Source organism: Sus scrofa, chromosome 6, assembly GCF_000003025.6.
Source record: "Sus scrofa isolate TJ Tabasco breed Duroc chromosome 6, Sscrofa11.1, whole genome shotgun sequence".
Lineage (NCBI taxonomy): Eukaryota > Metazoa > Chordata > Mammalia > Artiodactyla > Suidae > Sus > Sus scrofa.
The window spans coordinates 57,420,961-57,442,827 of NC_010448.4; the positions used below are offsets into that span (position 1 = coordinate 57,420,961).

Sequence of the window (21,867 nt, forward strand, 5' to 3'; positions counted from 1 at the left end):
GTTGCGGGTTCGATCCCTGCCCTTGCTCCATAGGTTAACGATCCGGCGTTGCCATGAGCTGTGGTGTAGGTTGCAGACGCGGCTCGGATCCCGCGTTGCTGTGGCTCTGGCGTAGGGTGGCGACTACAGCTCCGATTAGACTCCTAGCCTGGGAACCTCCATATGCCGCGGGAGCGGCCCAAGAAATGGCGAAAAGACAAAAAAGAAAGAAAAAAGTGGGCAAACATCTTTAGTTAAATGACATTTGAAGGATGTGCAAGCTTTGGTAAAAGTCATTTACGTGAGCTTGTAATTTTTATTAAAATGTATAGTTCGATGGATCTAGCTGGTGACTACTTTTGATATTAATTCAAAACAAGCAGGAAGCAAAGTTGAGGCACGATGTCAGAGACATAGGTTCCAAGATACACTTTGCTGGCCAGGCAGAGAGACGTCCCGGCTCCGCCTACTGACCAGCCCTAAGGAGGATTGAGGGTGGGGATCGGGAATGCGTGTCCCCTGCGGGCCCAGGCGCTCGCGTCGGCTCGCCACTGGTTGGGGAAGAACCAGGCTCAGTCCCCGCCCTCAGGCTGCACCTGCCGAGCGCTGTGCGCCTGCCCGGTTCTCTAGGGACCCGGAAGCGGAGAGGCGCGCCCAGGTCGCCACGTGGAGCCGGAGTCCCTCTTCGGTGCGGGAGTTCCTTCTTTCTCGTTTGAGCCTGCGCTTCGGGCTTCCCATATATATATCCTAGGAGTTTGGAGGTAACTATGGAATTTTAAATCCCGGCACCTGCCTGTCCACCCTAAGTAAATTCAAATTGGGTGTCGTTTAACTTGGGCCTGAAAATCACTCTGAGGCTGGTCCCTCCCTGTCCTTGGCTTTTTTGCCTTCGGTCCACGTAGACGCCGCTTTGCTAGCCGTGTACCTACTTGAAAGCCTTTCCTACCTCCGTCCCCCCCCCCCCCCCAGTAAAGTCCTCTTCCGCGGGGAGAACCCGCGCCCCCACCTCGCTCCCGACCCCTGGAGGCAGGGCCGGCCGCCCCGCTCCCGGAGAGGCCGCGTTCTCGCCCTGGTCCTGGGATTCGGGAGCCTGCCCTCTCCTGAGACACCCTCCCTCCAGCCCCTCTGTCCTCCCGGCTTCTCCGGTGGGTCCTGCCCCATAGGCCTCCCCTAGGTCGTCAGCTCTTCCCCGCACCCCACGTAGGGGGAGGTGACTGCGGACGGCTTCAACACCCTGTGTTATTACGTCTCAAATCCAACCCCGTTGGGAAATGACCCACAGAGCAACGAGATGTTGGAAGAGAGGCCAGCTGGAGGCGATGGCAGAGAAAGGAAGAGAGAAGGAAACAGCCACCCGGGGTACCAGCGTGGGGAGGAAGTGGGTGGAGCTGATGTAGACCCGGTGTTACCGGAAGACGGAGAAGGAGCAGAGATGGAAGAAAGAGGTAGAGAGATACAGGGCAATCAAAGTGTGGGGAGTATTGGACTTCCTATGTGGCTCAGAGGTAATGAACCTGACGAGTATCCATGAGGATGCGGGTTAGATCCCTGGCCTTGCTCAGTGGGTTAAAGATCAGGTGTTGCCTTGAGTGGTGGTGTAGGTGGCAGATGCAGCGCGGATCCTGCGTGGCTGTGGTGTAGGCCAGCAGCTGCAGCTCTCCATAGGCTGTTCTTTCGGACCTAAAAAGAAAAAAAGAATATGGGGGAGTGTGGTGTCTCTGCTGTGGTGCAGTGGGTTTATGATCCAGCGTTGCCTCTGCAGTGGCGTCCGTTCACCCCCAGTCCAGCACGTTGGGTTAGGGATCTGGTGTAGCTGGAACTGTGGCTAGGTCACAGCTAAAACTGGATTCCATTCCTGGCTGGGACATTCCATATGCCAGGAGCCGCCCAAGAAAAAAGAATCTGGTTGCAGAGTGGCTCAGGACAGGTGTGAGGGAGAGAGAGAGAGGAGGGCAGAGGGGAACAAAAAAGGAAAGGAGAGGTAGGGAAATAAGCTGAAGTGGAAACTGAAGTAGGGCGGGGTGGGGGGGCGTCATTGGATTCAGATGGATGGTGAATTGTTTGGCTGTAGATGAGTAAGTTGTGAAGTATTGATTCGGGGCTTTAGAATCCAATGTACATGGAGTTCCCGTTGTGGCGCAGTAGTTAATGAATCCAAGTAGAACCTTGAAGTTGCGGGTTCGATCCTTGGCCTTGCTCAGTGGGTTAAGGATCTGGCGTTGCCATGAGCTGTGGTATAGGTTGCAGACTCGGCTCGGATCCTGAGTTGCTGTGGTTCTGGCGTAGGCCAGCGGCTACAGCTCCGATTGGACCCCGAGCCTGGGAACCTCCATATGCTGTGGGAGCGGCCCTAGAAATGGCAAAAAGACAAAAAAAAAAAAAAAAAAAGAATCCAATGCATATAAAACTTGTTTAAATTACGCAGGTGAGAACGAGAATAGCAAAACTCCTGTTTACAAGTCTCATGCATTTTGCAATTTTTTGTAACAAAATATAACATTCATTTATTTATAATACTTTTTCAGCCAAGAGGCAATGACGTGACTCAGGCAGTTGTGAGTCATCCCCTTCCCTTGACACCGGGCAGATAGAGGACAGGAGAGAAACTGGTGGGGCAAGAAAGGACTGACTCTGTCACTACAAGATGCCTCTTGATTTATTGATCTTGTTTTTTGGCTGCACCCATGGCTTATGGAAGTTCCTGGGCCAGGCAGGAAATCTGAGCCGTAGCTGTGGCAATGCCTGATCCTTAACCCACAATGCCAGGTCAGGGATTGAACTAGCGCACCACAGAGACACCGCCAGGGGTCGAATTGGAGCTGCAGCTTCCAGCCACACTGGATCTGAGCCGAACCTGCAACCTACTGCGCAGCTTGTAGCAAGGCCGGATCCTTAATCCACTGAATGAGGCCAGGGACTGAACCTGTGTCCTCAAAGACAGCTTCTTGGAGACTATGTTGGGTTTTGTTTTGTTTTCGCTTTTTAGGGCCCCACCTTTGGCATATGGAAGTTCCTAGGGGATTGAATTGGAGCTACAGCTGCTGGCCTGCACCACAGCCACAGCAACATGGGATCAGGGCTGCATCTGCGACCTACACCACAGCTCATAGCAAGACCGGATCCCCAACCCACCGAGCGAAGCCAGGGATCAAGCCCTCATCCTCATGGAAACTAGTCAGGATTCGTTTCTGCTGCGCCACAATGGAAACTCTCTATGCTGGGTTTTAACCCTCTGTGCCACAATGCGAACTCCCCCAAGTTGCCTTTTTAAAGGAACATTAAATTTTGTTTTTGTTTTGGGTTTTTTTTTTGTTTGTTTTTGCCACACTTGTGGCATTTGGAGGACCCTGGACCATGGATTGAACCTGTACCACATCTGTGACCTGAGCCAGTGCAGTGACAACATCAGATCCTTAACCCCTTGTACCAAAATGGAAATCCTACTCTTTCGTTTACTTGTTTTTTTTAGTAATGGATTCACTTTTTTCATTGTTTTGTTTTTGTTTTTGTTTTTGTTTTTGTATTTTGGCCTTGCTCCAGGCATGCTTAAGTTCTGGGCCAGGGGTTGAACTCTCTCCACAGTAGTAACCTGAGCCTTAGCGGTGACAAAGCCTGACCTTTAACCTGCTGAGCCACCAGGGAACTCCTTGGGGTTTTTTAACATACGGAAGTTACTGAGCCAGGGATCAAATCTGAGTCACAGCTGTGGCAACACCCGATTCTTAGTCTGAGGGTGCCAGATAAAAAATTTTTTTGTAGCTTAGTACATTCAAGTTCTACTTTCCTATAAATAATACCTGAAATAAGCTTTAGTGGTTATGTCGTTCTTTTATAAATATGCTATGTTCTCAATTTTTAAAAATCTTTGACACCAGAATTATTAGATTAACAAAAATTCACAATTTCTTCTTTCTTTCTATCTTTTTTTGTCTTTTTACGGCCACACCTGCAGTATATGGAGGATCCCAGGCTAGGGGTCGAATCGGAGCCACAGCTGCCAGCCTACACCAGAACCACAGCAATGTGGGATCCGAGCCGTGTCTGCAACCTACACCACAGCTCATGGCAACGCTAGATCCTTAATGCACTGAGCAAGGCCAGGAATTGAACCCGCATCCTCATGAATGCTAGTTGGGTTCACTAACTGCTGAGCCACAACGGAACTCCAACACAATTTCTTTTTTAAATGTGTTTCAGGATTATTTAGGGTCTCTCTTCTTGTTTTCTCCTCTTTATTTTATATATTGGAAACATTCTTTAGTAACTCGTAAATAATTTTATTTATTTATTTTTTTATTATTATTATTTTTTGTCTTTTTGCCTTTTCTTGAGGTGCTCCCGCAGCATATGGAGGTTCGCAGGCTAGGGGTTTAATCAGAACCGTAGCCACTGGCCTACGCCAGAGCCGCAGCAATGAGGGATCTCAGCTGTGTCTGTGATCCACACCCCAGCTCACAGCAACGCCGGATCCTCAACCCATTGAGCAAGGCCACGGATCGAACCCGCAATCTCATGGTTCCTAGTTGGATTCCTTAACCACTGCACCACGACGGGAACTTCGTCTCGTTTTTTTTTTTTTTTTTTTTTTTTTTTTTTGTCTTTTTGCCATTTCTTGGGCCGCTCTCGCGGCATATGGAGGTTCCCATGCTAGGAGTCGAATCAGAGCTGTAGCTGCCAGCCTACGCCAGAGCCACAGCAACGTAGGCCTTGACCAACTGAGCAAGGGCAGGGATCGAACCCGCAACCTCATGGTTCCTAGTTGGATTCGTTAACCACTGCGCCACGATGGGAACTCCAAGGGAACTTCGTCTCGTAAAAAAATTTTAGACTATTTTGATGTGTCCTTGGCAAAGATGTCAATGATTTTTTTTATACTAAAAGTCAAAGCCTCGTTTAATATTAGTCTAATCTTCCATTTTCTTCATTTTTCTGAGATCTAAAGTTGTGGCCTATGAAGTGAGGGGAAGGTATTTCCCGCAGGTCTCTCTTGACTGTTCTCTGCTGATCATCAAGGGTGAGCTGACCTGACCTAGAACCTTCTTCCAACAGAGCCAGTGAATTCATGACGCAGAAGTTTGCTTAGAGCTAATTTCTAAGCTGACTCCTTACAAGGTTTTCCACATCAGATGTTACTTTGCAATTTTTTTGTTTTTTGTTTTTTTTTTTTTTGCTTTTTGGGGCCGCATCCTCAGCACATGGAAGTTACCAGGGTAGGGGTCAAATCGGAGCTGCAGCTGCCAGCCTCTGCCGAAGCCACAGCAACACAGGATCTGAGCCACATCTATGACCTACACAACAGCTCATGGCAGGGCCAGATCCTTGACCCACTGATTGAGGCCAGGGATCCAACCACAACCTTATGGATACATGTAGGATTTGTTACTGCTGAGCCATGATGGGAATTCTGCAATTCTTTTTTTTCTTTGTTTTTTGTCTTTTTGCTTTTTAGGGTCACATCTGCAGCACATGGAGGTTCCCAGGCTAGGGGTCTAATTGGAGCTACAGCTGCTGGCCTGCTCCACAGCCACAGCAACGTGGGGCCCAAGCCGCATCTGCAACCTACACCACAGCTCGAGGCAATGCCGGATCCTTAACCCACTGAGCAAGGCCAGGGATCGAACCACCAACCTTGTGGTTCCTAGTCGGATTCGTTTCCGCTAAGCCACTTCGGGAACTCCTGCAATTCTTATTAAATTATTTCACAGTGATTTTTCTGTTAAATTGCATCTTGATATCAGTGTGATCAAACCTTGAAAGAGATGTTTCCTATGTTCAGGCCCATGCAAGATGGATGTGGTGTTTTAGGTGTTGAGAGTGGTAAGCACAAATTCTGCCCACTTGATCCTAAGGTACTTTTTTTTTTTTTTTGTCTTTTCTAGGTCTGCTCCCATGGCATATGGAAGTTCCCTGGCTAGGGGTCCAATTGGAGCTGTAGCCGCCAGCCTACACCACAGCCACAGCAACACGGGATCCGAGCCGCATCTGCAACCTACACCACAGTTCACGGCAATGCTGGATCCCCAACCCATGAGCAAGGCCAGGGATTGAACCCGCAACCTCGTGGTTCCTAGTCAGATTCATTAACCACTGCGCCATGACGGGAACTCCTAAGGTACTTTCTTGACATTCAGTTATATCTGGCCTTTCTACTTAACTCAGGCTTTCTCGGGAGTATCTCCCTGTCTGGACCTTAGTCAGCCCAACTGTAACATGGAGAGCAGAGTCCAGATCAGAAACTCAGTCCAGGAGTTCCCTTTGTGGCTCAGTGGTTGACGAAACCAACTAGGATCCATGAGGATGCAGGTTCAATCCCTGGCCCTGCTCAGTGGGTTAAGGATCAGGCATTTGCCATGAGCTGTGGTGTAGGCCACAGATGTGATTCAGATCCCACGTTGCTGTGGCTGTAGTGTAGGCCAGTGGCTGTGGCTCTAGTTAGACTCCTAGCCTGGGAACCTCCTTATGCCGCAGGTGCGGCCCTAAAAAGACAAAAGGAAAAAAGAAGAAACTCAGTCCAGTCAGTCCTCAAATCCCTTCATGTATTTCTTTTTCCATTTGGCTGCTCCAGAGCATATGGAGTTCTCCCGCCCAGGATCAGATCTGAGCTGCCATTGGGACTCATGCCGCATGTGTGGCAACCTCAGATCCTTAACCCACTGTGTAGGGCCGGGATGGCATCTTGTCCCAGCGCTCCAGAGATGCTGCTGATCCCATTGCGACCCAGTGGAAACTTCTGCTTGTTTTTAATTAATTTATATTTTGACTGCATATGGACGTTCACAGGCCAGAGACCGAATCCGCCCTGGAGTTGTGACCTGTGCCATAGTTATGGCAACATCAGACCCTTAAACTGTTGTGCCACAAGGGAACTTCCTCAGATGCTTTTATTTTTAGTTTAATTTTATTACTATTATTACTATTCCTTGGCCGCTCCCACGACATACAGAAGTTCCCTGAACCAGGGCGGGTCCTGCACATGCCACAGCAGTGGCAACACAGGCTCCTTAACCCTCTGAGCCGCCAGGGAACTCCGCACACATGCTTTTAAGACTTAACTACATCAAGTCCCCAATGGCTGGCAGGTTTCCCAGGAGGGCCAACTTTTCGATCTTTGTACCGAATGCCCAGTGCCCTTTGGATGGCAGTTTGTGTGTATTTTTGCTGTGATGCCTGTGCCTCGAGAGCCCTATTCTTAGCCTCGTTTGCTCACTTTGAACTGTTTGCTCAGTTGTGCATGGACCAGAGGCAGAAAAACAAGAAAACATGGAGAGGAGTCTGTCGTGGTCTTCATGAAAATTGTGGAGGCAACATGGGCCTCTAGAGGAGCCCAAGGAGAGTGTATGTAACTGTCTGGCGAGTGGCTGTGGCATCAGGGGGCCTGTGAGGCATCTTGGAACAGATGTCTCGGTTCTCCTGGAGCACCTACAAGTGGGTGTCTGGCCAGTTGCAGGAGGCCTTGTGTGGTTTGTGTTGCCATGGTGACTTAGCTCAGGGGTCCTGGGGCATGGATGCGGAGACTTAAGTTTGTGTGGGTGGGTTTCTTTGGGGAACTCATGATCTCACCTGAAAGCATGAAGGAAGTTGAATTAGGAAGAGAGAAACTTTATTGCACAGTGTTTTAAGAACCAAGACCTGGAGTTCCCGTTGTGGCTCAGCGGGTTAAGGATCCAACTAGTGGCCATGAGGATGTAGGTTTAATCCCTGGCCTTGCTCAGTGGGTTAAGGATCTGGCATTGCCATGAGCGGAGGTGTAGGTCACAGATGCGGCTCAAGACCTGGCATGGCTGTAGCTGTGGTATAGGCTGGCAGCTGCAGCTCCAATTCAACCACTAGCCTGGGAACCTCCATATGCTGCAGATGTGGCCCTGGGGAAAAAAAAAAACAAAAACAAACCCAAACAGGAGTTCCTGTTGTGGCTCAGTGGTCAACAAATCCAACTGGGAACCATGAGGTTGCAGGTTCAATCCCTGGCTTGCTCAGTGGGTTGAGGATCCGACATTGCCGTGAGCTGTGGTGTAGGTTGCAGTGCGGCTTAGATCTGGTATTGCTGTGGCTGTGGTGTAGGCCAGTGGCTACAGCTCTGATTAGACCCCTAGCCTGGGAACCTCCATATGCCGTGGGTTCGGCCCTAGAAAAGGCAAAAAGACAAAAAACAAAAAAACAAACAAAAAAAACCGAAAAAAACCCAAAACAACAAAAAACCAAAGCCTTAGCAGAACAGGAGCTCTTGGTGCAGTGGATCTGGGTTACTTGATCCTGAGGGAATGGATCTAGAGGGTGCTCTACAGCATCCACTCTGCATGGTGACGTCTGTGGGGTCTTTTAGGAAGACAAGCCCTATTAGGCAACCCGTCCCGTAGAGTGATACGGGGAAAATCTTGACAGATCGTTTTGTGGATTACCTTCGGTATCTTTGAGTGAGTTTCAGATGCACTAGGAAAGATGCCAAAGAGAATCTGGAGTGTTTCCTTGGAAGATGTTGGGGTCTCCCTGGAGCATTTGCATCACTGGAGACCTTTTTTTTTTTTTTTTTTTTTTTTTTTTTTGCTTTTTAGAGACACACCTGTGGCATATGGAGGTTCCCAGGCTAGGGGTCTAATTGGAGCTACAGTTGTTAGCCTACACCACAGCTCACAGCAACACCAGATGCTTTACCCACTGAGCGAGGCCAGGGATCGAACCTGCAACCTCATGGTTCCTAGTCGGGTTCATTTCTGCTGTGCCACATCAGGAACTCCTTTTTCTTTTTCTTTTTCTTTTTTTTCCGCCATTTATTAGTAGTTTTGGGAGATGGCAGTACTTGGGCTGGGGTCACTGTGGATGAACATATGGTGTCTTTTGGTCTAGTGTGCTTTGGGGATCTTCCTGTATATCATTCCATCATAAATACATGAGTAATTGGGCTTGGAATATTTCAAAAAATTTCAGGGTGCTTCATTATTGAGGGCCTGGGTAATTTGTAACTTTGTTTGGTCTAGAAGGGAAATGATGGGTCTTAAGCTTTGATGGAAGAAGGATTTTAGGTGTTCCTGTTGTGGCTCACTGGGTTAAAAATGGACAACATAGTGAGAAAGCGTGTTCGCCCCCTGGCCTCGCTCAGTGGGTTAAGGGTCCAGCATTGCTGCAAGCTGCAGCATAGGTTGCACACTCGGCTCTGATCCAGTGTTGCTGTGGCTGTGCTGTAGGCTGGCAGCTTGAGCTCTGATTAGACCCCTAGCCTGGGAACTTCCTTCCATGTGTCATGGGTGGGGCCTTAAAAAAAAAAAAGATTTCTTTTGGCTCATCAGGTTAAGAACCCAACTAGTATCCATGAAGATGTGGTTTTGATCCCTGACCTCACTCAGTGGATTCAGGAATCTGGCATTGCCATGAGCTGTGGTGTAGGTCACAGATGTGGCTCGGATCCTGCATTGCTGTGGCTGTGGTATAGGTCGGCAGCTGTAGCTCCGATTTGACCCCTAGCCTGGGAACCTCCATATGCCAAAGGTGTGGCCCTAAAAAGACAAAAAAAAAAAAAAAAAAAAAAGAGAGAGATCCCATTGTGTACTATATATATATATATATATATACACACACATATATATATATTATTTTCATTAGTCAGTTGTGTCTCACTAAAGCTGGAAAAGACAAAGAAAGTGGATGGTGTGTTGAACTTGCCTCTTCCTCTGAGTGGTGCCCAACTCAGATTTCGCATTAGGTTGGTGAGGCATTTTGCACACATTTTCTGCCCTTTGACCAGAGATTCCACTTCACGTAGTGGATATGGGGCCTCAATAATATTTAAAATTCCCCAGGTGATTCCAGTCCAGATCCATCCTTGAGTGGCAAGGCTCCGTGTCCTCCCAATCCTGAGGGCTGGGATCTGGGCTGAGGGGGCGGGGGCTCTGCTCTGCTTGAGGATGGAGCAGGGCTGGTCTGTCACCTGCATGGGGTTGTGGGGTCCAGCGGAGGTGCCCATGGCTGCAGTGTGGGGAGGGCCTCACCAGGAGGGGTGCTTAATCAGAAGGAAAGTTGTAGGAAAACTCCCCTCTTGGTCTCCTTGGGAGTTTCCTGTCTCTGAGTCCCTCCTGGGACAGTGGGCAGCAGAGGCCTGTCTCTTCCACATGGTGCAGTCTCCCCTGTGTGTGTGGTTGCAGCACAGGAAGAGCGTATATTGAATCTGAGCATTAAGCAGAATCTTTTTAACTTTCAAGTTTGATTTCCCAAAATTCAAAGATGCAAGTTGCCTGAGGAAGAAGCCTCTAAGGAGGAAGATGAAAGACAAGGAGTCAGGAATGGCTGTTTCTCAGGTAAAGTCATAGTCTCAGTTGACTCTCAGTCTGTCCTTCCCGAGATGCCCTCTTTTGGACTCAGTAACCTTGTCTGACCTTGAAGTATCTGCCTGAGGCTGTACATTCAGACATACTGTACAGTGGTGAAACGCAGGAGCCCTCGCCAGCCCATTTTTCTCAACTGTTAGGTCAGATGAAATGGATCCAGTGTTTTCTTTTAATCATGGCGTATTTTTGCTTAATAATGTTTTTCTCCAATTTCTCTTTGTCATGATTTTTAACTAGGCAATGAATTTTAGAAGCATCTAATACTGTGATATTTCTTATTTTAATCTTTTAAATTTCTTCTATATAACATTAATAACTTTTCTAATCTTGGATCAATATTTCATTAAAGACATAAACTGTTTTTTTTTTTTTTTTTTTAATTTTATTTGACTGCACCCTTGTCATGTGGGAATTCCTGGGCCAGGGATTGAACCCACACAGCTGTGACAGTGCTGGGTCCTTAACTGCTAGGCCATCAAGGAACTCCTGATGTCTTTTTTAATAACTACATACTTAAATTTAAGCAAGGCTAAAATTGTATTTCTATTTTATTTTTATTTTTTTAAATTAATGAATTTTATTACATTTATAGGTGTACAACAGTCATCACAACCAAATGTATTTATATTTAATGTAGATTTTTAAAGAGATTAGAGGTATAGTATTCTATATATTTGTTCATATTTGTACCAGTTTTTTTTTTTTTTTTGGCGCACCTGCAGCATACAGAAGTTCCCAGGCCAGGGATTGATCCTAGCTGCAGCTGAGACCTTCCCCACTGATGCAGCAATGTCAGATCCATGGCCTACTGCACTGGGCCTGGCCTCAAACCCTTAGCTCAGCAGTGACCCCCGAGCCACAGCAGAGACAATACCAAATCCTTAACCCCATGTGCCATGTATGAGTTTTTTTTTTAATTAACCTAACATAGAATAATGTTGACAGATGAAGTTATGTATAGTTAATCCATTTTCATTGTCCTAAAGATGATGAAATACATGTGAATAAAAACTAATGTGATGGAATTCCAACTGTGGTGCCACAGGATTGGCAGTATCTCTGGAGTGTCGGGACCCGGGCTCGATCCCTGGCTGGGCACACTGGGTTAAAGGATCTGAGGTTGCCGCAGGTGGGGCATGGTCAAAACTGGCTTGGATCTGATCCCTGTCCCAGGAACTCCATATGCTGAGGTGCAGCCAAAATAGAAAAGGAAAAAAAAAAAAAAAAAAACTAATGTGAAAAAGTACCCCCAAATCAGGAAATCCGGCCTGTCATTTCCGTTAATTATGTGTTTACATGTCAATGCATGGGTGCATGAATACGCATGCCCGTGGCTTTCATGAAAGGTGTCATTTATTTATTTATTTATTTATTTTTGTCGGCCCTGTCTGGGGCATGTAGAAGTTACCAGGCTAAGGATCAAACCCGAGTGCCACGGCAGTGACAACACCTGATCCGTAACCCGCTGCACCACAAAGGAACTACATACAAGTTTTATATTTTTCAGCAGTTGACGTTCTGTCTGAAGTATATTCCATAGCTTTAAACTCTTCCTGCATTAGCATGTTAATGATTTGAATGTGAGGAAGATCTCTGCATGTGTGATGACTTTATGCCCTTCCCTGTGTTAACCTTGAAATCAACTTGGGTTTTCTCAGGGAATTCTGTGTCAGCGTTCGTTTATCCTCCATCTGCTACTTAACTGATTTTTCAGCTCTCATTCTGAAGTCTGACCACCTGAGTTTAGGTACTTGCTGTGCCATTTCTTTTTTTTTTGTCTTTTTGCCTTTTCTGGGCTGCTCCCGTGGCATATAGAGGTTCCCAGGCTATGGGTCTAATCGGAGCTGTTGCCGCCCGCCTACACCACAGCCACAGCAACTCGGGATCTGAGCCGTGTCTGCAACCCACACCACAGCTCATTGCAATGCTGGATCCTTAACCCACTGAGCAAGGCCAGGGATTGAACCCGCAACCTCCTGGTTCCTAGTCAGATTCGTTAACCCACTGCGCCACGACCGGGAACTCCTGCTGTGCCATTTCTATTTCTATTTTAGTTTTTATCTTCTTAGGGCAACAGGGTAACATGGAGGTTCCCAGGCTAGGGGTCGAAGCAGAGCTGTAGCTGCTGACCTACACCACAGCTCGCGTCCACACCGGGTCCTCAACCCACTGAGCCAGGCCAGGGGTCGAACCTGCATCCTCATGGATGCTAGTCAGATTTGTTTCCACTGAGCCACGAGGGGAACGGCTGTGCCATTTCTGAGTCCTTTGTTCTGAGGCAAGTTTCGCAGCGTGTCTCTGACACAGTTCTCCTGAAAGACAAGAGACCTCTAGGGAGATGCATGTAAGGCATTTAGAGTGATGCTCATGAGCACATGGGAAGCGTTCAAGCATCTTGAGTCATTGCTCTTGGCAGCATCATCATTTCAGATATTGATCTTCCCTAAAGCCACTGTGGACCTTGTCATCTCTAGGACATCACTCACTCTGCAGCTTGTCTGGGTTTTGAATATCACTCCGTGTATCGAACAGAATTATCACTTCCTCCATAGACCACCCATTCTTTTTTTTTTTTTTTTTTTTTTGGTCTTTTTCTAGGGCTGCACCTGCAGCATATGGAGGTTTCCAGGCTTGGGGTCCAGTCACAGCTGTATCTGCCAACCTACGCCAGAGCCACAGCAACGCAGGATCCGAGCTGCCTCTGCGACCTATACCACAGCTCACGGCAACGCCGGATCCTTAACCCACTGAGCGAGGCCAGGGATCGAACCTATAACCTTATGGTTCCTAGTCGGATTCGTTTCCACTGTGCCACAACGGGAACTCCTAGACCACCCATTCTTGAATTTTATTTCTGTTTTTCACATATTGTCAAAATGGAAAATCAAAAGTGAAAAATCATCAACGATGAGAAAAAAAATTTTCAAAATGAAAAATCCACATTGAATGGAGGCTATTATAATCTCTATGCCAAAACATAAGAAATTAAAATTTAGACACATCATTTGCTCCAAATATTTTAACATGGATTTGTCAGAATACAGGCTTCAGCTGAGTCCATCCTTACCCCTTCCTCTTCTCATTTTGTGTGTAAATCAGAACTGTCCTCATGCCCCCTTGGTGACATATATGTTCATTTCAGGCACCGGTGACCTTCGAGGACGTGGCCATTGAGTTCTCTCCGGAGGAGTGGGCCTGCCTGGACCCTGCGCAGAGGGCCTTGTACAGGGACGTGATGCTGGAGACCTACAGGAACCTGCTCTCCCTGGGTGAGCATCGCTTCCCTCCGGAAGTTGGAATCTGCCCTTGGGTATCTTTGCATTTTCCCGTGTGTGCCTCTTGGGAGCCTCTGCTTTGCTTGACTGAGCTCTAAGCCCTGTGGACTCAGACATTCTTGTCCATTTGATGGGCTAGGACCAGGAGGTGTTTGCTAGAAATAGTGAGAGGTCGGATTTTGTTTTTGTGATCTGGGAGGAAAAGCTTTCAGTCTTTCCCCATTGAGTATGATGTTAGCTGGAGGCTCTTTATACATGTCTTTCATGTGTTACAGTACTTTGTGTTTATTCCTGCTATATTGAGTGTTTTTATTGTGAAAGTCTTTAACTAGTCATTTGCATTTGTGCATCAACGGAGACAATCATGTACTATTTTTTCTTTCATTCTCTTTTTTTTTTTTTTTTTTTGCTGCTCCTGAGGCATATGGAGGTTCCCAGGCTAGGAGTCCAATCGGAGCTACAGCTGCTGGCCTACACCACAGTCGCAGCCACAGCCACATCAGATCCGAGCCACGTCTGCGATCTACACCACAGCTCACAGCAACGCCAGATCCTTAACCCACTGAACGAGGCCAGGGATCAAACCTACAACCTCCAAGTTGGATTCCTAGTTGGAGCCACGATGGAAACTCCTTTTCTTTCATTCTTCAGTGTGCAATTTCATATTGAAAGACGTTGATTTGTTGGATTCCAAGAATGTATCCTTTTTGGTTAGATTGCATAATCCTTTTAATTTGCTTGAAAATTTGGTTTACTTTTGTTTGATTGGTTTTTCTTTAGTACTCATCAGAACTAGTCTATGGTTTTCTGTTAGTCTCTGCTTTGGTTTAGAGTAATGCTAGCTTCATAGAATGAGTTTGGAAGTGGTCCCAGTTCTTCAAATTTTGGGGTAGGGTTTGAGGAATGTTTTTCTTAATTCATTTAAGATGTTGGACAGAGGAGTTCCCTTGGTGGCTCGGTGTGTTAAGAACCTGACTGCAGCAGCTTGAGTTGCTGCAGAGGCGAGGGTTCCGTTCCTGGCCAGTTACAGTGAGTTAACGAATCTGGTGTTGGGAGTTCTTGTCGTGGCTCAGTGGAAAGGAATCTGACTAGCATCCATGAGAACGCAGGTTTGATCCCTGGCCTCGCTCAGTGGGTTAAGGATCCAGTGTTGCCGTGAGCTGTTTTGTAGGTTGCAGATGTGGCTGGGATCTGGCATTGCTGTGGCTGTGGTGTAGGCCAGCTGCTACAGCTCCAATTCAACCCCTTGCCTGGGAACCTCCATATGCCACAAGTGGGGCCCTAAAAAGACAAAAAAAAGAAAAAAAATAATCTGGTGTTGCTCAAGCTGTGATGTAGGTCATAGCTGTAGGAATCAGTCCCCCATCACAGAACTTACATATGCTGCAGGTATAGCCATAAAAACCAAAAAGTGTTGAGTTTGGCAGTGATACTTTCTAGTTTTCATTTTATTTTGATCAGTAATTGTTTTGACGAGCTACCCAATCTCCTGACAAGGTATAGGTCTGTTCAGATTTTTTTTTTTTTTTTTCCTTTTGTCATTTTAGGGCCATACCTGTGGCATATGAAGGTTCCCAGGCTAGGGGTCGAATCGGAGCTACAGCTGCCGGCCTACAGCACAGCTACAGCAATGCCAGATCCTAGCCACATTTTCGACCTACACCCCAGCTCATGGCAACGCTGGATCCTTAACCCACTGAGCGAGGCCAGGGATTGAACCCGAAACCTCATGGTTCCTAGTTGGATTTGTTTTCTCTGCGCCATGATGGGAACTCCCAGATTTTTAATTTATTTTTCTTTTTGGCCACCCCTGCAGCATTCAGAAATTCCCAGGCTAGGGATCAAATCTGAGCTGCAGCTGCAACCTATGCCACAAGTGCAGCAACGCCAGATCCTTAACCCATTGTGCTGGACCAGGAGTCAGCTGGCACCTCTGCAAAGACAAGCCGGATCATCAATCCACTGTGCCATGGCAGGAACTCCAGATTCTGTCTGTCTGATCCAGGAAGCAACTTTTAGTTTGTGATTTTATGTAGTTTTACTCATTTTCTTTTGTGTATGTCTTTTTTGGCTGAACCTGTGGCATATGGAAGCTCCTGAGCTAGGGGCTGAATTCAAGCCACAGCTGTGACTTATGCCACAGTGTGGTAATACCAGATCTTGAATCCAGTATACTTGGCTGGGGTTTGACCCATGCTGCTGAAGATACAATGCCGGGTCCTTAACATACTGTCCTATTGGGAACTCCTCTTTTGTATATCATGCAGATTTTTCCTTTCTTTCTAACTTTGGCTCTATTTTGTTTCTTGCATTCTTTTTATTCCTATTGTTTTCCTTTTGAAAATTTTTTTTGTGTTTTTTTTTGTTGTTGTTTGTTTGTGTGTGTGTTTGTCTTTTTAGGGCTGCACTCGTGGCACATGGAAGTTCCCAGACCAGGGGTCTAATTGGAGCTGTAGCCACCAGCCTACACCAGAGCCACAGCAACGCGGGATCTGAGCTGCATCTGTGACCTACACCCCAGCTCACGGCAACGCCGGATCCTTAACCCACTGAGCGAGGCCAGGGATGGAACCCGTAGCCTCATGGTTCCTAGTCAGATTTGTTTCCATTGCACCACAATGGCAACTCCTTTAAATGGTTTTTATTCAGGTGATAAACCAGGACCTTTTATGCCCATTCCTTTGTATTCTTTCAAGCTTTTGGATACAATTAACAGATAACATCATGTACGTTTAAGTATATACACTATGAAGATTTCATACACATGTATATTTCTAAGAGCTTATTACCACATATGTTAAGACATCTGCGTAATACAGTTTTGCACGTGTGCGTGTGTGTGTGTGTGTGTGGCAAAAATATTTGAAGTCTAATGTCTTAACAACTTTCAAGTTTAAAATACAGTGGTTTTTTGTTTTTTTGTGTGTGTGTTTTGCTTTTTAGGGCCACACACATAGCACGTGGAAGTTCCCAGGCTAGGGGTCCAATCGGAGCTGCAGCTGCCGGCCTACACCACAGTTCACAGCAATGCCAGATCCTTAACCCACTGAGCAAGGCCAGGGATCGAACCTCGTCCTCATAGGTCGGATTCGTTTCTGCTGCGCCACAGTGGGAACTCCAGTACGGTGTTGATAACTGTAGTCAGCATTGCTGTACCTTAGATCTCCTGATCTGACTTGACTTGAAGTTGATTCTCTGATTGATACCTCACCACTTCTGCCAAGCCCCAGCCTTTGATAACCACTGTTTTCCTTTCTTTTTCTATTTGTCTCCCTGCCCCACCCCCCATACAAGGGAGGTCATTATGTACTGTCTTCCTCTCAGACTGGTTTTACTGAGGATAATCCTCTCGAATGCCCTTCATGTTGGTACAGACAGGATTGTATTCTTTTTTATGAGTGACTAATATTTCATTGTGTATAGGAACCCAGTTTTTTTTTTTTATTCCTTCGTTCATGGGACACTTAGGTAGTTTCCGTTTCTGGGCTGACGTTTATAAACAGTGCGATAACGAACTTTGGAATGAAGATCTCTCATTGTGTGGCGTTCTTTTGTGGTGCTGCGTATTAAGGATCTGGCGTTGTCACTGCAGCGGCTGTGTCACTGTTGTGGTTCAGGTTCTATCCCGGGCCCAGGAACTTCCACGTGCTGCAGGCCGGGTCAAAAAAAAAAATAATCGTCTCGTCGTAATAGTGACTTCATATCTTTTCTTTTTGATATATACCCACGTATGGAATAGCTGCGTTATGTGGTAGTTTTTAAAAAGCATTTTGAGGCGTCCCTGTGTGTGGCTTGGCTGTTAACGAACCCAACTAGTATCCGTGAGGACACGGGTTTGATCCCTGGCCTTGCTCACTGGGTTAAGGATCCTTTGTTGCTGTGAGCTGTGGTGTAGGTCGCAGACTCGGCTCGGATCCCACGTTGCTGTGGCTGTGGTGTAGGCCGCGGCTACAGCTCTGATTAGACCCCTAGCCTGGGAACTTCCATGTGCCATGGGTGGGGCCCTAAAAAGACAAAAAAAAAAAAAAGGCTTTTTCAGCAGTCTGTGCGGTGTTTTCTCCAGTGAGTAAAACTGATTTCAGCTGTGGCCACCGTCTCACAGGGCTCCTCATAAACACACATATCTTTTGTCCTGCGGATCATAATCTTCCTCAGGGTGTGAAGCGATGTTCTCCTTGAGGGTTTGATTTGCATTTTCTCCTAAGGGAGGAGCTGCCACCAGGAAACTCCTCCAGTTCTGTCCCCCTGCATCGTGCTTGGAGGGATTGAGTCAGAACAAGCAGATCACCATGGTCGCACTTTTTCGTTCTGTGTTTTGAGTGGAGGCATCCGTTTGGGTTTTCCAGCTTCTTAACCTGGTTTTTAGAGTAACTCCAATGGATTGTTGTGTGTAGTTGTTAACTCAGTGTCTCTGTGGGCTAATATGTACATAGAGTTTCCTCTTCTGCTCTCCTGCCAACATCATGTTTCATCTTTTTTTATGGCAGAGATTGTGTTAAGAGTTCCAGTGATAGGATTTCTAGTTAGAGCAAGCCAGCAAAAGGAATATTATATACACACATACATATAACATAGGGTGTATGAAACTAGTCAATCCTAAAATTTTTAAATTATTTATTTACATTCATTGAGTATTTTAATTAATTTCTTTATTGGCCACACCCTCGACCTGCTGAAGTCCCTGGGCAGGGGATCCAACCCATGCCGCAGCAGTGACAATCCCAGATCCTTAACCTTTTGCCACCAGGGAGCTCCCCCCTTTTTTTTTTTTTTTTATTTTTCTCAGTTATATGTCTCTTGTTTTTATTACTGTGTAGTTGATTGTTTCAAGTGTACAACACGTGATTCACTGTTTTTAAAGGTTATATTCCACTAAGATTATTTTGAATTACCTGTGATCAGTCTTTTTTTTTTTTATTTTATTTATTTATTTTTATTTATTTATTTATTTTTTTGTCTTTTGTCTTTTTTGTTGTTGTTGTTGTTGTTGTTGTTGCTATTTCTTGGGCCGCTCCCGCGGCATATGGAGGTTCCCAGGCTAGGGGTCGAATCGGAGCTGTAGCCACCGGCCTACACGAGAGCCATAGCAACGCGGGATCTGAGCCTCGTCTGCAAGCTGTACCACAGCTCACGGCAATGTCGGATCCTTAACCCACTGAGCAAGGCCAGGGATCGAACCCGCAACTTCATGATTCCTAGTCAGATTCGTTAACCACTGAGCCACAACGGGAACTCCCATAGTGTTCCTTAAATTTTGAACATCACATTTGGGAAGTCTCATTATTCTGTCCAGAATAAGTATTATTTTTTGGTTTAATAACGTGTTTCCAATAAGAAATGATTTTGTGGCATTCTCTTGTGCAGCAAGTTAGGGATCCAGTGTTGTCACTTCAGTGGCTTGGGTCGTTGCTGTGGCATAGATTTGATCCCTGGATAGGAACTTCCACCTGCCACGGGTGCGGCCAAAAAAAAAAAAAGCAGTTTTGTTAACGAACTGTAATTAAAAGGGTACCTATGGCTTTTTATATCTCGTAGATATCACTCGCATACCTGTGATGAAATTACAATCTAAAGGGAAAGGTGACGGAGACATTTTCCAGACATTGATATTGGAATTACAAGATCGCCCTGAAGTTAAAGCTTTTTACTTTAAGGACCTCCAGGGAGCCCTACCCGACACTGAGTGCCTGTGGAGAGATAAAGAGAGAGTTGACCGAGGAATGCCTGTACCCTCTAAAGAAAATCTCATGAATAAAAGAAATGAACCTTGGGCTCGGGATGCAGGACAGAAGCCTGTTGAAAATAGGCTTGGGTCAAGCTTTCAAAAGAAACTGCTGATACATCACACGGAAGGGAAAATTTATGCATGTAACGAAGCCGTGAAGTCTCTCAACAGCAGTGGCTCTTTCTCGCCCCTTGAAAGAATCCTGTCTCGTGTCCAAGCCACCATTTCTAACAAGCATGGGGACGATCTTAGCCGTCCTTCCGCACAGAGAGGGGACCCGAATGCACACAGCGGACAGCCTCACACATGTCACGAGTGTGGGGAAACCTTTCCTCAGGGCTCACAGCTCAGTAAACATCAGGTTATCCACAGAGAAGAGAAATCACGCACATGTGACGGATGCGGCAAAGTCTTGAGTAGCAGCTGGAACCTTAAAATGCATCAGCGAATTCACACTGGAGAGAAACCGTACAAATGCAGTGACTGCGGCAAGGTCTTTAGTCAAAATTCCCATCTCAGCAAACATCGGCGAATTCATAGCAGGGAATCATCTCACCCGTGCGATGCGTGCGGCAAGAGCTTTCCTCAGTCCTCAGCCCTCACCAGACATCAGAGGAGCCACACTGCAGAGGCCAAATCTAAATGTGATGTGTGTGGCAAAGTCTTCCGTCACCCTTGGAACCTGAAAATGCACCAGAGGATTCATACTGGAGAGAAGCCACACACATGCGACGTGTGTAGCAAGGCCTTTACGCAGCTGTGTTACCTGAAGATTCACCAGAGAACTCACACCGGAGAGAAGCCGTACGCCTGCGACGTGTGCGGCAGAGCCTTCTCCGTGCGTTCAAACCTCACTAATCATCGGATGATCCACACCGGGAGACACCTTTCCGGTGTAATGAATGCGGGAAGGGCTTCGTAAAGCGTTCCTACCTGGTGGATCATACGCGCATTCATACAGGAGAGAAGCCCTACACGTGTGCGGCATGTGGCAAGGCCTTTCGGCAAAAATCTGGCATCAGGATTCACCAGAGGTTTCACGATGGGAAGAAGCCTTTCAAATGCAAGGACTGTGGCAAAGCCTTCGCTCAGTGTTCCACTCTCACCACACATCAGATCATCCATAAAAGAGACAAGCCCTATAAATGCGATGTGTGTGGGAAGGTCTTCAGTCAAAAAGCCCACGTGAAAGCCCATCAGCGAATTCACTCTGGGGAGAAACCATACAAGTGTCAGGCATGTGGCAAAGCCTTTATCGGGCAGGGGAACCTGGCGTCCCATCAGGTCATCCACCTGGAAGAGAAGCCACACAAGTGTGACTTTTGTGGCAAGGGCTTCGGTCAGAACATCCACCTTGTGAATCACCGTCGAATCCACACGGGGGAGAAACCTTACACGTGTCACGTGTGTGGGAGGGCCTTTAATACGCAGTCCGGCCTAACTTACCATCACGTGACCCATACCGGAGAGAGGCCCCATCCGTGTGACGTCTGCGGCAAGGGCTTCAGGAAGTCTTACCACCTGGTCAATCATAAGAGAATCCACACCGGAGAAAAACCTTACGCATGTAACGAGTGTGGCAAAGCGTTTCCCGTGCGGTCGACTTTGAAGCGCCATCAGGTCATCCACGCGGGAGGGAAACCACATCAGTGTGATGTGTGTGGCCAGGGCTTCGGAAGGAAATCACACCTTGCGAATCACCGTAGGAGTCACCGCGGAAGGAGACCGTGCACATGAAAGACGAGGGTGGTCGACCTTAAGTTCCCATCAGGGCATCCGCACAGAAGAGGAAACCATTTAAATGCGAAGGATGTGCAAAATGCTTCCATCATGGGTCTCCACCTGTAGCATTCGCCATGGGAGAGAAGCCTTCCAGATAGACTGAGCAGGTGGCCCACGCTTGGGACATGACACGTGGTAGGAATCCGGCAAGGCTCTTAGCGGGTGTCCTTCATGAAAAAAATTCATGCTCCATTGACGCCTTCTAACTGTTCCTTGAACGTGTCAAGGCCATCGAGAGAATGGTTTGACCATAGTATTCAGTAAAGAGTTTATTCTGGAAAGAAACCTTACCAGTGGCATGAGTGTATAAAACCTTTCTTGGGGTTCCGGTCTCACCAGGGATCAGCTCGTCCATACTAGATAGAACCTGACCCGTTTACTGAATGTGGCAAGGCCCTTAGGTATGGCTTAATAAACTCAAGAGTTCACTACATGCCTCATACTTAGAGATGCAGTGAGGAATTCCATCGTGGCTCAGTGGAAACTCATCTGACTAGCGTCCATGAGGATGCAGCTTCAATCCCTGTCCTCGCTCAGTGGGTTAAGGATCGGGTGTTGCTGTGAGTTGTGGTGTTGGTCACAGAGGGGGCTTGGATCCCACGTTGCTGTGGCTGTGGTGCAGGCCAGCAGCTACAGCTCTGATTCGACCCCTAGCCTGGGAACCTCCATGTGCCATGGATGCAGCCCTAAAAAGACAGAAAAAAAAAGGGGGGGAAATGACATGAATGTGGCAAAGTTTTAAGTTACTGTTTTTTCTTCAGGATAATGAGCATAAGTATCCTAGAGA

The 21,867-nt window shown here is 47.0% G+C and overlaps 1 protein-coding gene across 1 annotated transcript; it reads left to right on the forward strand.

The window, feature by feature from the left end:
* LOC110261289 (zinc finger protein 160-like) lies at window positions 626–21,365 on the forward strand. The gene is given in 5 exon segments (XM_021097256.1): window positions 626–740; window positions 10,173–10,268; window positions 13,441–13,567; window positions 19,109–20,182; window positions 20,185–21,365. Coding segments are annotated over 4 exon segments (2,088 nt in total). The 5' UTR covers window positions 626–740; window positions 10,173–10,232; the 3' UTR covers window positions 21,036–21,365.